Source organism: Arachis ipaensis, chromosome B5 (genome assembly GCF_059453495.1).
Source record: "Arachis ipaensis isolate K30076 ecotype BB chromosome B5, ASM5945349v1, whole genome shotgun sequence".
In the NCBI taxonomy this organism is placed as follows: domain Eukaryota; kingdom Viridiplantae; phylum Streptophyta; class Magnoliopsida; order Fabales; family Fabaceae; genus Arachis; species Arachis ipaensis.
In genome coordinates this window covers 131,550,498-131,568,599 of record NC_142440.1, presented here as the reverse complement: position 1 = coordinate 131,568,599, position 18,102 = coordinate 131,550,498, and the positions used below count along the sequence as shown (strand labels likewise).

Genomic DNA, 18,102 nt, shown 5'->3' with positions numbered 1-18,102 from the left:
GCCATGAGTTCCCACCATAAAATTCTGCAAAACGAACATAAGTTAAATCACATTTCCACCGAACCGAACACAATTCATATGATTAATAAAATGTGAAAAATATTCAATCATCAAGAGAAAAGTTTTCTTCATGCAAAAGAACTCAATAGAACACATAACAATCAGGTGAATCAATATGAATATTCCCACTAAACCGAACAGCAATCAGCAGGGAATAAGAAATTTAACTTACCACAATATCCAGCGGCACAATGTATATTTGTTCCTGATACTGGCAAATTTTTATTTGATTGAGAATCATGCTATGTATACTGACCACCTACAGGAAGAAAATTTATGAGATATACTGTATAAGAGTGTTTAGAAAAATCATTAATGTTAACGCAATTGGCAAAGAATTTACCGTGGCATGCACTTGTTCTTTGGACATTAGAGACATGAAATATTCTATTAACCCCTCGTAAAGTGCCTCATGTTTCAAGAAGAATATTGTATCATATTCATTGCTACTATCTTTTGTCTTTTTCACATGTGTCATCCAATGATAACACTTTTCGATCAACTTCTTCGAGATTTTTATCTTTTTCTCTAGAGTTTTGAAAACTTTAGCAGCTGGTAAGGTTGGCTCGGAAGTTGTTGCTTCAGCAAACTTTAATGCTGCCATCACTCAAGCATCTACCACCGCCTCTTCCAGAATTTCAAGCTATAAAACACTCGGCTCAGAGGGCTGAGTTGGTTGAGATGCTAGTTGACTTATCCCAAGGTTAAAGGAAGGCATATCATCTTCCCTTTGCCTAGGTTGAGCAGCATTGCAAGATGATAGATATTTAACAATGATATTAAACAATATAGTGAACCGAAATTAAAACTTATAAAAAAAATTTTATGCTTACACATTAACAGGTGCTTCTTGTTCTGATTTCCGTGCCACCGAAGGTTCTTGGTATGGTTGTTGTTGTTCTTCGGCAGCGCTGCTGCATTAAACAGAAAACAGTTCAATAACAACCCAGAATTATTATCCTATACCATTAAAATTAATAAAAAGAGTTTTTATGTGCAACTTACTCATTATCAGAAACTTCATAGATATAGTTGATAAACCACTATTTTATGGTTTATCTTATACTTAATTGAGTGGTTTTTATCAACTCTTTACCCATTTATTCATACTAATCGCATGTTTTATATTTTCCTTCCTGATTTTGTGCTATGATTGAAAACATGCTTCTCTAGCTTTAAATTACCAAATATTAATCCTCTCTTATTACCATTAGTTACCTTGATATGTGTGTTAAGTGTTTTCAGAGATTACAGGGCAGGAATGGCTCAGAGGATGGAAAGAAAGCATGCAAAAGTGGAAGGAATACAAGAAGCTGAAGGAACTGCAAAGCTGTCAGCCTGACCCTCTCTCACTAAAACGGCTATAACTAGAGCTACAGAAGTCCAAACGACGCGATTCTAGTTGCGTTGGAAAGCTAACGTCCGGGGCTTCGATTTGATATATAATATGCCATAGTTGCCCTGACGCTAGGCAACGCGAACGCGTGCTCCACGCGGACGCGTCGCAGTGACGAAAAATCAGCGTGTTTGAATTTGCAACCAGCGAATTCTGGGCTGTTTCTGACCCAGTTTGCGGCTCAGAAAACACAGATTAGAGGCTATAAAGTGGGAGAATGCATCCATTCATAATGATAAGCTTTCACATTCACAATTTTAGGATTTAGATGTAGTTTTTAGAGAGAGAGGTTCTTTCCTCTCTCTTAGGATTAAGATTTAGGATTTCTCTTAGTTTTAGGAGTGCCTCTCAATTCCAGGTTCAATGTTCTTTTTATTTCTTTTCTCAATTTAATTTATGAACTCTTTATGTTTAGATTGATCTTCTATTATTAATGCAATTCGAGGTATTTTCAGATTTAATTTTGCTTTGCTTTATTTATAAATGCTTTTAATTTAATTTAGATATTCTCCCTTTTGGCTTTGGTTAAATAATTGGTGACTCTTGAGTTATCAAACTCATTGTTGATTAAAAATTGGAAATTTTCAAGAATTAATTCAAGTTCCAATAACTCTAGCCTTTTCCAAGGAAAGACTAGGACCTGAGGAATCAAAATTAATTCATCCACTTAACTTACCTTCATAGTTAGAGGTTAACAAAATGGGAGAAAAATCCAATTCTCATTACAATTGATAAGGATAACCAGGATAGGACTTCCAGTTTTCATACCTTGCCAAGAGTTTATTTTATAGTTATTTATTTATTTTATTCTTCTTATCGTTTAACATACTGCTTTCTTACTTTCAAAACTCCCAATTTACAAGACTCCTAACCAATAATAAGAACACCTCCCTGCAATTTCTTGAGAAGACGACCCGAGGTTTAAATACTCGGTTATCAATTTTAAAGGGGTTTGTTACTTGTGACAACCAAAACGTTTGTAAGAAAGGTTGATTGCTTGGTTTAGTAACTATACTTGCAACGAGAGTTTACTATAATTTCTAAACCATCAATCTTCAGTTCTTTCAATAGTCATCATTGATTAACTCTTCAATAACAGAACTCGTAACAGACACCGTAACAGGATCTCTAAGGAATGTAATCAAGGAAGAAGTAAATGTTGAATAATTAGAATAGGTTTTGAGAAACCGAAATCTGCACATTGAAAAAATGATATTAATTAAAACTTACACATTCAACATAGGTTCTGGCTCCGTTTTCCTTGGTGAAGATTCCTCGACAACCTGTTTTTCGGGTTCCGGAGGGCAGCTGTAAGAAACAGAAGAGAGTCCAAAGACAAGAACACATTGAATTCATTTCTGGATTCAACTGAACCACAATTAAACCATGTAGTGAACCGAAATTATCAGGATTTGTATAAACAGTAAAACTTACACATCAACAGGTACTTCTTGTTCCGATTACTGCGCTGTTACTTCTTCGCAGGGCTGTTGTTGTGTTTCTAGAGAACTGCTGCATTTAACAATAAACATTTCAATAATTATCCCAAACTATTATCATATTCCATTAAAAATAATAAAAAGTGTTTTATGAGCCCACCGAACTGAATCTCATTGATGCACTGAATAAAACATGATAAATAATGAAACAGCTAGAAAAGCATTGAGCAAGATTCATGTGGTGAATAAATATTTATAAACTTACCCATTATCAGAAGTTTGTGTGTTTGATTTTCTAGAGGGACATAGATGAAGTCATCTTTGATCAACTCTTCCTGAACAGAACTTGGAAGAGACAACACAAGAGGAGGTCTAAGGAATGTAAATAAGGAAGAAGTTAATGTTGAATAATTAGAATTTGTTATGAGAAACAGGAATCTGCACATTGAAAAACTCACATTTCCAAAGGTTCAGAATGAGTTTCTTATCGAAAGTCAATGATTTGTAGCTTAGAATTAGGTGTAGTGCTAGTGACATTTAAACACATTTTCCATGTGATTAGTTAAACAAAAATTAATTACCTAAATCTAAAAGAGTAACATAAATATTTTTAACTTACACTTGTGGAGTTTTAAAATTCTTTCTTGGATGGATTTTCTTTTTTCTAAAATATTTTACCGGGCTTTCTAGGGTATTTTTCCTAAAAAAAAAAGATAACAAATTAAAATTAGAAACCAAGATTAAAAGCAGAGGTCAAGAAACACATTAAATTCCATGTGTTTTTTGTTACAGGCATGCTACACATCCGTGTAACCATGTAACCAAGTTGGCTCAAGCCCAAATAGAGTCATGCGCATTAATGACGAGGGAAAACACGCACCCGAAAACCCTACTTTACTTCGCGCTCATTATGAAAAAATGTTACTTCTTCTTCAACACGAAACCGCTCCTTCTCTTCGAATCTCTCTCAAAATCACTCAAATTTCAGTCACGTTCTCTGCGAAAATCACTACTGGAGAAGAATAGCGAGAAGATTTGGCAAGGAACAACCAGAAACAAACAAAAACAGCAACAGAGACTACCAAAGGTATGAGAGAAACTACTGTTCATTTAAAATCTTGCAATGTCACGTTTCTTCTAGTTGCATTTTAGGTTTACTGGATTGATTTACTTCGTTTAGTAGATCAAACTATTGTGATTATATTTTTACAGTATAACTAGGGCTTGGAATGAAATTTGTTGTTATTTTCATTTAGTTCAGTGGATAGTGTAACTAGGGCTTTGACATTGGTTGTTACTCTGTTCAGTACTTCTTTTGCATGGAGAAATACTATTCTTGTTGACTGAAAGTTGATCACCATTTATTCACCACATAAACAATGTTCGGTTCGATGGCCTTCTTTTACTTTGTTTAGGGTTTAGGGTTACTGTGATTGCATTTTTACAGTATAACTAGGGCTTTGAAATTGGTTGTTACTCTGTTCAGTACTTCTTTTGCATGGAGAAATACTATTCTTGTTGATTGAAAGTTGATCACCATTTATTGACTACATGAACATTGTTCGGTTCGGTGGCCTTTGTGATTTTGATTTACTTGATATTTAATGTGATCATTAGGGTTATTGTGATTACATTTTTACAGTATAACTATGGCTTTGAATGATATTTGTTCTTATTTTCATTCAGTTCAGTGGATAGTGTAACTAGGGTTTGTACTTAGTTGTTACTTTGTTTAGTACTTCTTTTGCATGGAGAAATACTATTCTTGATGATTGAAAGTTGATAACAATTTATTCACCAAATGAATGTTGTTCGGTTTGGTGGCCGCCTTTTACTTTGTTCAAGGTTTAAGATTATTGTGATAGCATGCAGGAATCATTTCCTAGCTATTTCATTATTTATCATGCTTGATTCTGTGCATGAATAAGTTTCGATTCAGTAGCTAGTGACATTTTAATTGACTTGATTAAGATATACATGCTTGTGATTATCGGTGTATTGAGTGAAGTATAACCAAATTTTTTCATTACAGCAAAACAAAACAAGACAATGGTGACAAAGAAGAAGAAGCCGCACTATAATGTAAGCACGTTAAATATATTTATCCGCTTTCATTCGAATAATATCTATTTTGTATTATAAATATATCCTCACATTCTGTTTCAAAATTTGCAGAAAACTCATAATTGCAGATGCCAAACAAAGGCAATAGCAATAGTGTTCAGGGATATGAGTCAGAAAAAGAAAGATATAGTAGAAGAAATGGGATTTGGTGCCCTGGCACATGTCCCGAAAATGAATGTCTTTCACGCCCTCTTGAGAAAATTGATTGATTGCTATGATGACTCTAAGGAATGCTTGAAAACTCTTCAGGGGAAAATATACATAACTCCTCGAAAAGTAGCAGCTGTTCTGGGCATAAACAACGGCGATAATACACTTTCCACTTCCTGCTTATTTTCAGTTCATTGGTGTACTGAAAATTAAACTGAGCCTTTTTGGCTGATTTTTGCTATTAAAATATTGTAGGGAATCGTTTTGATGAAAAGGTTGATTACACCAAACTGAATCAAGAAGACAAGGAATGTGGTGGATATGAGCGTTGAAGGGGAGGAGAACCGGAAAAAATTCAAGAGGAATTTTGTTGTTTTCATACAAAAGTGCTTTTTGCTACCGACGACGGTAAGTGTGGCCTCCTCGATCCATGAGCCGCCGATCTTTCATGTGGACAACATTCGGGAGTGGGATCAGGCAAAATATGTGCTCAACTTCTTGATGAAAGGAATTGAAAATAACAGAAAGGGGAGGAAACAGTCCGTTGATGGCTATGTTTTTGTGTTGATGCTGCTATACTTCCATGAAACCAAGTTCCCTCGCCCGTTCGGACCTGATGCTCCTCCGGCACCGTGGGTGGCCCATTGGACAAAGCAAATGATGCTCGATCGGATTTCTAACGAAGCAACAGAATCATTGGTAAATACTCTACTAAAATTCCCCCTAAAATTTGGTTTCAAATGCTTCTAAAATACTCTACTAACTAAATAAACTTGTGTTTTAGGTAATAATTAATTTATTTGTCCTACTTGTAATTGTTAGTGTGTTCATTTGAATCTTTGTGCATTCAGAAATATTTTTCTTGATGATTAAATGTTTGTCACGTATTATTCACCATATGAATCTTTGTTCAGTTCGGTGGGCTTGCTCCCTTTGGTTCACCTGATTATTAGTGTGTTCATTTGAATCCTTGTGCATTCAGAAATATTTTTCTTAATGATTAAATGTTTGTCATGTTTTATTCACCATATGAATCTTGTTTGGTTCGATAGGCTTGCTCCCTTTGGTTTACCTGATTGTTAGTGTGTTCAATTGAGTCCTTGTGCATGCAAAAATATTTTTTTATCATTAAATAATTATCATGTTTTATGGTGTTTTATTCAGCACATGAGTATCATTCGGTTAAGTGTGTTGCTCATGTTAATTCAAATGATTGTTACTATATTTCTCATTAAATAATTGAGTCCTTGTTTCTGTTTTAGGGACTTATGTACATAAAGGAAAAAAAGAAGGAAAAAAAAAGCAAGGAAGTTAGATAAGAAAGAAAAAGGAAAGAAAATAAAAAAGAAAATTGTCGATCTGGATTCTTCTTCGGAAGAAGAAAGATTTTCTGAATCTGAATCTGAATCCGAATCCAAATCCGACAAAACACCACCAGCAAAGAGAACAAGACAAAAGAAGGTGGTTGAAAAACAAAGGCTTGTTGAGACGGATTCAAAAACAACAAGTGAAACTGAAAGCATTCCCATGGATTCAAAAAGCAAAATTGAATCCGAAAACCAGTATGTTTAATGTCATATTGATTTCATTTAACTTGTATTTGCTTAAATTTGTTCTTATACGCTTGTTCTTATGTATTGCAGAGAAGAAGAAATTGAAAAAACTGGCACAAAGAAAATAAAACAACCACAGAAGGTGGTTAAAAAACAAAGCAAAAAAAGGAAGCCTGTGACGACAGATTCAGAGAGCACAAGCAAATCTGAAAGCCAGTAAGTATTGCGTAATTTTTCTTAGACGTTTTGTTGATTGCATATGTATCACGTTTTGTTCAGAAAATGAATTGCTTTTGGTTCAGTGGTCTTTTAATTTTCGGTTCAGCCCTTTAATTGAGTTTGGTTCGGTGGTGTCTATTAGTTTGGTTGACTTGATTGTTAGTGTCTTGTTCTTGGTTATATTTTTCTCCGGTATAAATTCGATGTGTTTGTCTGTCTTGCAGAGAAAAAGAAATCGAGAAAACACCCATAATAAAAAGAAAACAACCGCAAAGGGTGGCAAAAAAAACCCAATCTGACAAGGAGTAAGTTTCTCGAATCATATTTTCTTTTATTGATACTTTTGTTTTAGGTTCCTTGATACTTATTTTATGAACTTTCAGAACTGAACAAGCAAAAGACAACGCTGTGGAAAGAAGAAGACAAGCGTTGGAGACGACAAGAGAAAAGAGATCAAAGAAAAGAAATGATGGAGCTCAGTCAGCAAACATTGCTCCGGATCAGTTTGACTCAACAGAGGCACGAAATGAATTCTCTCAGACGTAAGATTCAGTTTCTTATACCGAGTTCTTTTTCTTTCTTTTCTTAGTTTTGCTAGAACCTTTTCTAATTCCTTTAGATTCAGTTACTAATATTTATTTATCTTGCTTAGAGTGCCGACTGTAAATCTGGATAGCAAACATCTCTTACAAACTCAAACAAGCCCTACACCATCTGTAAATGCCACGGACAATACAAGGTAAATTGGTTCATTGCATGCTTTACTTTCGGTTCAATGGTTCCCAAAAATAAATTTAATGTGTTTCTAGACCTCTGCTTTTAATCTTGGTTTCTAATTTTAATTTGTTATCTTTTTTTAGGAAAAATACCCCAGAAATCCCGGTAATTTATTTTAGAAAAAAGAAAATCCATCAAAGAAAGAGTTTTAAAACTCCACTAGTGTAAGTTAAAAATATTTATGTTACTCTTTTAGATTTAGGTAATTAATTTTTGTTTAACTAATCACACGAAAACGTGTTTAAATGTCACTAGCACTACACCTCATTCTAAGCTACAAATCATTGACTTTCAAGAAGAAACTCGTTCTGAAACTTTGGAAATGTGAGTTTTTTAATGTGCAGATTTCCGTTTCTCAGAATAAATTCTAATTATTCAACATTAACTTCTTCCTTGTTTACATTCCTTAGACCTCCTCTTGCATTGTCTCTTCCAAGTTCTGTTCAAGAAGAGTTGATCAAAGATGACTTCATCTATGTCCCTCCAGAAAATCAAACACAGCAAACTTCTGATAATGAGTAAGTTTATAAATATTTATTCACCACATGAATCTTGTTCAATGCTTTTCTAGCTGTTTCATTATTTATCATGTTTTATTCAGCGTATCAATGGGATTCGGTTCGGTGGGCTCATAAAACACTTTTTATTATTTTTAATGGAATATGATAATAGTTTGGGATAATTATTGAAATGTTTTCCTTTTAATGCAGCAGCCCTCTAGAAACGCAACAACATCCCTGCGAAGAAGCAACAGTGCAGCAATCGGAACAAAAAGTACCTGTTGATGTGTAAGTTTTACTGCTTATACAAATCCAATAATTTTGGTTCACTACATGGTTTAATTGTGGTTCAGTTGAATCCAGAAATAAATTCAATGTGTTCTTGTCTTTAGACTCTCTTCTGTTTCTTACAGCTGCCCTCCAGAACCCGAAAACCAGGCTATCAAGGAATCTTCACCGAGGAAAACGGAGCCAGAACCTACGTTGAATGTGTAAGTTTTAATTAATATCATTTTTTCAATGTGCAGATTTCGGTTTCTCAAAACCTATTCTAATTATTCAACATTAACTTCTTCCTTGTTTACATTCCTTAGAGATCCTGTTACGGTGTCTGTTACGAGTTCTGTTATTGAAGAGTTAATCAACGATGACTATATCTATGAAGTTTTTGATAATGAGTAAGTTGCACATAAAAACTCTTTTTATTAATTTTAATGGTATATGATAATAATTCTGAGTTGTTATTGAACTGTTTTCTGTTTAATGCAGCAGCGCTACCGAAGAACAACAACAACCATACCAAGAACCTCCGGTGGCACGGCAATCAGAATAAGAAGCACCTATTACTGTGTAAGCATAAAATTCTTTTTGTAAGTTTTAATTTCGATTCACTATATTGTTTAATATCATTGTTAAATATCTATCATCTTGCATTGCTGCTCAACCTAGGCAAAGGGAAGATGATATGCCTTCCTTTAGCCTTGGGATAAGTCCACCAGCATCTCAACCAACTCAGCCCTCTGAGCCGAGTGTTTCACATCTTGAAATCCTGGAAGAGGCTGTGGTAGATGCTGGAGTGACGGCAGCATTAAAGTTTGCTGAAGCAACAACTTCCGAGCTAACCTTACCAACTGCTGAAGTTTTCAAAACTCCAGAGAAAAAGATAAAAATCTCGAAGGAGTTGATCGAAAAGTGTTATCATTGGATGACACATGTGAAAAAGACAAAACATAGTAGCAACGAATATGATACAATATTCGTCTTGAAACATGAGGCACTTTATGAGGAGTTAATAGAATATTTCATGTCTCTAATGCCCAAAGAACAAGTGCATGGCACAGTAAATTCTTTGCCAATTGCGTTAACATTAATGATTTTTCTATACACTCTTATACAGTATATCTCATAAATTTTCTTCCTGTAGGTGGTCAGTATACATAGCATGATTCTCAACCAAATAAAAGTTCGCCTGTATCAGGAACAAATATACATTCTACCGCTGGATATTGTGGTAAGCTAAATTTCTTATTCCCTGCTGATTGCTGTTCAGTTCAGTGGGAATGTTCATATAGATTCACCTGATTGTTATGTGTTCTGTTGAGTTCTTTTGCATGAAGAAAACTTTTCTTTTGATGATTGAATATTTTTCACGTTTTATTCATCATATGAATTGTGTTCGGTTCGGTGGAAATGTGATTTAACTGATGTTCGTTTTGCAGAATTTTATGGTGGGAACTCATGGCGTGGACTATACTGATAAAAGGACAAAGAAGGCCTACTGGTTCGATATTGAGCAGTATGCCCACCCCCGCCAGTTTCTTGACAAAAGAAAACTTGCATTGCATCCATTTGTAAGTTGTAATTTCTAAAAATTCTTCGATAATTCTCTTGTTTGCTATTGTTTCGACTGAAATATTCTATCATTTTCCCAAACTTCAGCTATTTGTGCCAATTTGCAACGGAGGAAATTGGTGGTTGTGGATTGCCGATGTCAAGAAAAAGGCATTCTATATGCTTGACCCTGTGAATAAGCCGAAAAAAGATATACCTGAATCGAGAATGAAACTGAACAAATTTGTTGTAAGTTATTTTCTTGTAAATTATTCAAATTATTTAGTACATGAAATGAGTTCGATTCACTATTGTTTCTTTTTTTTCAATTTTTGTGTCCTTTTCAGGGATTAATAATCCCAGATGAGGGTTTACGCTGGGGCGGAACCCTTAATGGAGGACGGACTAGTAGAAGAAGCAGAGTATATCCCACTGAATGGTCAACGTACAAAGTAAAAATCTTTCTCTTCTATAGTGCTATATTTAATGTATTTTATTTTGTATACTATTAATCGTATTATACTCAATTCTTGCTTAGCTATGATTGTGGCATATACGTCATGAAATGGCTCGAAACAATTGATCCACAAAAGATCAAAAGCGGGAAGAGATATAAATATAAAGCTTGGACACAAGTAAGTACTTTCTAAATTAATAAAGTTCTTTCATTTCTTATTTCAGTTGGGTTCATTTCTTATGTAACTAATTCCTTTCAATTGAAATGTAGGAAGAGATTGATGGCTTCAGGTATGACTATGGTCCGCACATTCTGTTGCATGAAATGAACAAAATCAGAGACCAAGTGATTCGGGCATCTGAAGCAATAAGACTCCCGAAATCATCTGCTGCCCTCTCCAGCCCTTATTGTAAATTCTCATCTGGGGATTTAGATAGTAAATAGGATATACTATGATTGACTGGTTGTAATTAACAATATTTTGTTTAACTTGTTTAAAAAAGCAAACAATGCTTCTTTCAAATGTATATATGTCAATATTAATGTAAATGTTAACGTATATATCTATTCTTAATATCAATGTATATACCAAATGTTAATATTTATATCTGATTCAAGATGGATTACTCCTTGTCCTGTCGGTCTGAAATATTAATTTATATATCTGTTGGAACTGTCTGGCTCTGTTTTGTTCTAGGTTCTCCAGTGATTGTAATCAGTGTATTTACCAATAAATGAAGAATACCAAAAAACACAATGAACTGAAATTAATACACTGGTCGAACCGAAAGTTGCAAACACACTGTACAGAAATTCAGAGAACTAATTATAAAAAAAATTGTTTCTATCAGTATTTAGTTTCAGAAACACCTGAATTCTCTGACATAGCACAATAAATTGACTATTCAATAAAAAAAAATTGACTTTTGGAATAAAGAATTTCACAAGAAAAGGACTATTCATTAAAGACTAACAACAGTCAGAAATTAACCCTCCTATAACCTTGGTGAACCGAAATTTTCTCATGGGTGAACAGAAATTTATATTAATAAAAACTAAGACTCGTATAATCCTCTCTTGGATAATTCATATCTGGTGCATTGTAAAGACTGGAGCTTGATTGAATCAATGATCCGCCGTCTAAAAGGTTCAACTACAAAAGACATAATCAATTGTATATTAGCAAAATGTACAACTGAATTTTTACCTAATCGAAAGCAAGTCAATTTTACCTCGCTTGGAGCTGTCTTTTTCTTTTTCTTCATAGCATTTGAGATCTTTTTTTCAGGTTTGATCCAAGTCTGTTCTTGGGCCAGCCTCTTGTTTTAACGCGTGGCGGGCTTTGAAGGTCGTTCACATCGCTCAACGTCGCTTTTTCGTGGGATAACAAACTTTTTCCTTTGCTTCTTGATATTCTTGCATCTCAGCCGTGATCTTGTCAAATGCCCGGTGCAGAATTCCGGTCAACTCCTCGGACTCAGATGCAAATTCGCATATATTGTGTGACCAAAACACCAATTCATCGAATCTCTTACTTCTCGGCTCCAGTAGAGGCTCATCTTGGCTGCTCTTGATGTGTGTGTGCCTCCTCTTTATGTTCTTGCTCCAGCGTTTCAGTATGTATTTCGGTGCCACGTTATCCACTCGCTCGAAGCTTAGGACGCTCAGGGAATGGCGGCACAATATGTCCCTTGACTCGAACAGCAAACACTGGCACTTTACCTCTCATGATACTGTGTCGTAGGTGACGAAGAACTTGTTGAATGTGGAGTTAAAAACCTGCTCTATAACTTTGTATGTTATGAAATCTAGGGTGAAATGTGTTAATCTTGTGATGCAATTCACTTTACCTCTTAATTGACGGGCTTCTGGCCTTGGACAAGGAAGCTATGGTCCTCGAGATTGTTGAAGATACCCTTTGCATCGTAGAATTTAGAAATGAGAAAAGGGAACGAATTTGACGATTGAATGAATCAATGGCAGTGGTTTGTTTTCAGTGGTTAAGCTTGAAAAATTTAGTAGAAGCGATGGTTATGACTTATGAACTTAACTAGGTAAGAGGTCGAGAGCTTGTGATGAGTTCATTAAATTTGTTGAACAAATTTACAAAACGTTTCAGGCCTTATTTTGGGCCTATATCCAGGTTAGCCCCGACGTGGGCTTGTGCTTAACATACATGTTGACCAAAATCTAGACCGAAGATCAGTTATGACAACGAAAACATCACCAATAATATTAAATTAGGATAAAGTATAATTTTTTGTTCTTAAACTTTGGTAATAATTTTAAAAATATCTTTAAATTTTATTTTGTTTCAATCTTTTTTCAAAAGTTTTCGATTTGCATCAAATATATCACCGACAGCTAAATTTTCGAAAAATTTAAGACCAATCCAACAATAATACATGATAATTGTTTGATTTGTTTGTATTGAAGGTTATTCTTATATAATTGTTATTGAATTGGTTCTAAATTTTTTGAAAAATTAGCCCTTAAGGGCATATTTGATTCAAATAAAAAAATTTTGAGATAAAATTGAAATAAAATAAAATTTAGCGGTATTTTTAAAACTTTTGCTAAACTTTAGCTACAAAAAGTATATTTTACCCTATTAAATTATTAGTAGTACCCTAACAGTAAAATTAGTTTATTTAAAAAAAAAAACAGAGTTCGAAAATTTAGTATTGAAATTCTCAACTCTTAATTTATAAGAGACATGTTAGAGAATTATTAGAATTTATTATTTTTTACTAACAGTTAGCTATCAATATTTAAAAGTGTCGATTAAAAAATATTATTAGATTACTAGACTAAGAATTGGATTGATGGACAAAAACAATAAATTTTGATAGTCTTTTATTATTCCTCAATTTATAATACTTAATTTAGTCTTCCCACAGAAAGAAAAATTTATGACAAAATAAGAACCATAAGAAAAAATGTTGAGTGTATTTTTGTTTTATTTTATTTTTTGCTTGTTTAGGTATAGTCTCTTGTTTACTTCATGGAGCATTCCAACCTTTGTTTGTTAATGAGAAAAGCGACATAAGAAGAGTGAGAAGATAAACAAAATGGATATCGTTGTGTGGAATAGAAATGCTTGTCCTTTTATGAATGAGAAAAGAATTTCTTCTAGTTCTACTATGAATAATTTCTACGTAACAAAAAAAAAAAATAATAATAATAAGCTAAAATGTTTAACTCAGTATTGCTATTTGAGAGATCACACTTTACTCTTTAAAGTGAAATTCAAACTTTAGAGGATCCAAATCCTTTTACATAACATGATATCACTTTGCATTTGCAACTTCCAAAATATCATTTTGGAAATGGAAGAAGTTTGAAATGAATTTAATTAAAGCGGCTAAGCATGCAAAAGATATATACTTAATTTAATAATGAGGCTCAAATTTTCTAGTGACAATAATATAATTATGAATGCATGATTCTTTATTTGTTTGAGAATAAGCAAAAATTTAAACTTGGTGTTGTGATTTATGAGCATTTTTTAGTAGTTTCTTAATTAATTCTATTAGTAAAGTCAGTGACAATCAATTAGACAATTAACAATCAATTTCAATTAAGCAATTTAACAATCACACAACAGGAACGGAAGCTATTAACAATTATAAAAAATTTGACGATTGAATGAATCAGTGGCAATGTTTTGTTTTCAGTGGTTAAGCTTGAAAAGTTTAGTAGTAGCGATGGTTATAACTTAGGAAGATTTTCAAGTGTACCGTCGTACCGGTGTATCAGTGATTTTTAACCGTTGATCTTAATTATATATATTATATATATTTTTTATAATTAAGATTAACGGTTAAAAATCACTGAAATACCGGTACGACGGTACACTTGAAAATTTTCCTATAACTTATGAACTTAACTTGGTAAGAGGTCGAGAGCTTGTGATGAGTTTATTAAATTTGTTGAACAAATTTACAGCACAAAACGTTTCAGGCCTTATTTTGGGCCTATATCCAAGTTAGCCCCCACATGGGATTGCTCATAACATACATGTTAACCAAAATGTAGACCAAAGATCAGTTATTGACAACGAAAACATTACCAATAATATTAAATTAGGTTAAAGTATATTTTTTTCTCTTTAAAGTTTGATAATAATTTCAAAAAAATTCTTAAATTTTACTTTGTTTCAATTTTATTTCAAAATTTTTTTTATTTGCATCAAATATATCCCCAACAGCTAAATTTTCAAAAAATTTAAGATCAACCTAACAATAATTTATGATAATTATGTTTGATTTACTTGTATTGAAGGTTGTTCTTATATAATTGTTGTTGAATTGGTTCTAAATTTTTTGAAAAATTAGTCGTCAAGAGCATATTTGATGCAAATCGAAAATTTTTGAGACAAAATTGAAATAAAGTAAAATTTAGAAATATTTTTAAAATTTTTACTAAACTTTAGAGACAAAAAATATATTTTACCCTATTAAATTATTAGTAGTTCCCTAACAATAAAATTAGTTTATTTTTTTAAAATAAAAAAAGAGTTCAGAAATTTATTATTGAAATTCTCAATTATTAATTTATAAGAGACATGTTAAAGAACTATTAAAATTTATTTTTTTGACTAGCAATTAACTATCAATATTTAAAAGTGTGGAATAAAATATATTATTAAATTACTAGACTAAAAATTAAATTAATAACCAAGAATAATAAATTTTAATAATTTTTTATTATTTCTCAATTTATAATACTTAATTTAGTCCTTAGACAGAAAGAAAAATTTATGACAAATAAGAACCATAAGAAAAGATGTTGAGTGTATTTTTGTTTTATTTTAATTTTTGCTTGTTTAAGTATAAGGTCAGTTTGAATTGGTTTTTAAAAAAAAACTTAATTTTTTCATTTTTTGAAAAAAAAAAATTTACCAGACAAAAATTATTTTCCAGTTGGATAGATTTTTTAAAAAAAATTTTAAGTATTAAAAAAATCTTTTGTTTTTATTTTTTTTTTAAGACGTATCCAAATAAATTTTAAATTAAACAAAAATACTTTATTTAAAAAAAATATATTTTTTTTACTAAAAAAACCAATCCAAACTAGCAAATAGTCTCTTGTTTACTTCATGGAGCATCCCAACCTTTGCTTGTTAATGAGAAAAGCGACATAAAAAGAGTGAAAAGATAAACAAGATAGATATCGTTGTGTGGAATAGAAATACTTGTCCTTTTATAGATGAGAAAAGAATTTCTTCTAGTTCTACTATGAATAATTCACCTTAAAAAAGAAATAGAAAATAGCAAACTAAAATGTTTAATTCAACATTATTGCCCTTTCACATAACATGATACGACTTTGCATTTACAACTTCTAAACATTTCATTATGGAAATGGAAGAAGTTTGAACTGAATTTAATTAAAGCTGCTAAGCATGCAAAAGGAAACACATAAAAGTATTTGAATGCAAGATTTTAACAAATAAAAAATGAAGAAATATCTCCTCTAACCTTGCCATGAGTCATTTCCATTTTGCATCTCCCTTCACCATAGGCTGCAGACAGACATCTCGATAAACAGGTTCATTTGCAACTTCAATGTCCTACATCCAATCAACCCTTCTTCTTTGTTTGTTGCAGCAATTTAGTATTTGTCCAATTAAAAGTGGTCACAGAATCGGCATGTTCAACGCTTGCAAGACATCCTTAAACTCAAAATCATGTGTTTCTTTGTTGAACCTCTCAACCAGTTTGTACCTCACATCATTCAAATAGAAAGACTGAACAGTTTCTATTAGCCATTCCGCCTCAGAGTCGGTCAGCTTGCTGGTAAACACAACATCCCCACGGATAAGCACCAAGTCCTTGGTCTCAGCAAATTCTTTGTAAAAGGTCACAGTAAAGTAGGGGGCTGCTTGTGTTCCCCTGGCCTTGTAATCTTCAAGACCCGTAAAAAGAATGTGTGGCATCTGCACTGCAAGAAAAGAATGAATATGCATCTCAAAATCAAATTGGAAGAAGAGAAGCAATAGAGACAACAAAACAAATAAATCGTTTGCATCAACATAGCTGAACTGAACGGTATATTCACGTTTCCATTAGCTATCTGAATAGATTGAGCTTATAGAATTTCTACTAGTAACCTAGATTTTTAGGATATACATAAGCGTCCAAGGTCAGTGTTTATCCTATGTATCAAGGTGAGACTCTCTTAAAAAATCATCAAAGATTTGTAACACAGTTTTAATTCACAAGTATTAATTAAATTTAGACTAAATGATAAGCTAGATAAAGTTTTTAACAAACCTTGAACAAACATTGTCGTATAACCGCTTCCTCTCCACACAGGAATGACAAAATATCGGCTGCCGAGGATAAATAAAGCTGAGGTGAGAACATGAATTCTGGAATGGTACAAATATCGTGATACATATCTTAATAACTACCATAATAATAATTAAAAAGAAAAAATAATACCATTCTGAAGCTCTATGCTCCAGCAGGTTATAAAGTTTTGCTTTCATGGATGCTCCAATATGACCTCTTCCCAAGTGATACTGAAATAAAACAAGCCAAATCATATTATCATAAATAAATAAACAAAACTCTTTAAAGGAGACATAAATTGTTACACAACATAATAGCTTTATGATGAATTGCATTCCATGATTCCATCAAAGCTAAGAAAAGCTAACTCAAGCTATTCAACATATCACATTAGGCACAAGCAAAAGCATTTTTTTTACCAAGTTCCACAAATTCCAGTGAAAAGAATAAGGAAAAAAAAACAAATATAGTAAAAGCAAACAGCAAAGACAAACAAGAGGATTTTGAGTTTAATCTGATCCTTATCTTAATGCATATAAGTCCATAAAGGAATGAACAAAGAACTATTTGATGCATGCTAATTGAGTAATGAGTAGCCCGAAAATGAAAGACTTGCATCATCCCAAATAGAAGCAATATCATCAGGGTAGCGGTCCTTCAATCTTTCAACATCTACAACGGAATCCAAGGGCTTTGGCTGCAAAGGAGTGAACCCACTGGCGAACTTTGACGTCCTGTAAAACCCAGCCGAACCCCATTTCCGGAAATCTCCCGGAATCTCCGGCTGCTGCGATTTCTGGGTAGTTGCTGCAAAGAAAGGGCGTTTAAGCAGAAACGAGCTTCTGGCCTTGGACAAAGAAGCTATGGTCCTTGAGATTGTTGAAGATACCCTTTGCATCGTAGACTTCAGAAATGAGAAAAAGGAACAAATTTGACGATTGAATGAATCAGTGACAGTGTTTTGTTTTCAGTGGTTAAGCTTGAAAATTTTAGTAGAAGCGATGGTTATGATTTATGAACTTAACTTGGTAAGAGGCCTAGATCTTGTGATGAGTTCATTAAATTTGTTGAACAAATTTACAAAACAAAACGTTTTTAGACTTTATTTTGGGCCTATATCCAAGTTAGCCCCACATTGACCAAAATCTGGACCAAAGATTAGTTATGACAACCAAAACATCACCAATAATACTAAATTACGGTAAAGTATAATTTTTTGTCCTTAAAATTTGATAATAATTTCAAAAATATTTTTAAATTTGTTTTTTGTTTCATTTTTTTTAAATTTTTTATTTGTA

General features: G+C 32.8%; 1 protein-coding gene and 1 long non-coding RNA gene across 2 annotated transcripts; both read right to left on the bottom strand.

The window, feature by feature from the left end:
- Positions 1–910: 910 nt before the first annotated feature.
- Positions 911–3,014, bottom strand: LOC148565808 (uncharacterized). The gene is made up of 3 exons (XR_015883400.1): positions 2,891–3,014; positions 2,687–2,764; positions 911–974 (listed from the first exon to the last, which is right to left on the bottom strand). It is a non-coding gene; the product is annotated as an uncharacterized LOC148565808 (long non-coding RNA).
- Positions 3,015–15,778: 12,764 nt separating this feature from the next.
- On the bottom strand, positions 15,779–17,863 carry LOC107643960 (uncharacterized). Its single transcript, XM_016347718.3, has 4 exons — positions 17,421–17,863; positions 16,955–17,034; positions 16,784–16,842; positions 15,779–16,451 (listed from the first exon to the last, which is right to left on the bottom strand). Exons 1-4 carry the CDS (start codon positions 17,700–17,702, stop codon positions 16,147–16,149), a joined length of 726 nt encoding a protein of 241 aa, XP_016203204.1. The 5' UTR covers positions 17,703–17,863; the 3' UTR covers positions 15,779–16,146.
- Positions 17,864–18,102: the final 239 nt, after the last annotated feature.

Bases quoted from the DNA above. Each gene is read 5' to 3' on its own strand.
- LOC107643960 (XM_016347718.3), bottom strand. From the start codon at position 17,702: ATGCAAAGGGTATCTTCAACAATCTCAAGGACCATAGCTTCTTTGTCC. The intron at 16,843-16,954 runs GTATTATTTTTT...TATCCTCGGCAG, and splicing joins GAGCATAGAGCTTCAGAATG to CCGATATTTTGTCATTCCTG. The intron at 16,452-16,783 runs GTTTGTTAAAAA...CTTTTCTTGCAG, and splicing joins TACGACAATGTTTGTTCAAG to TGCAGATGCCACACATTCTT.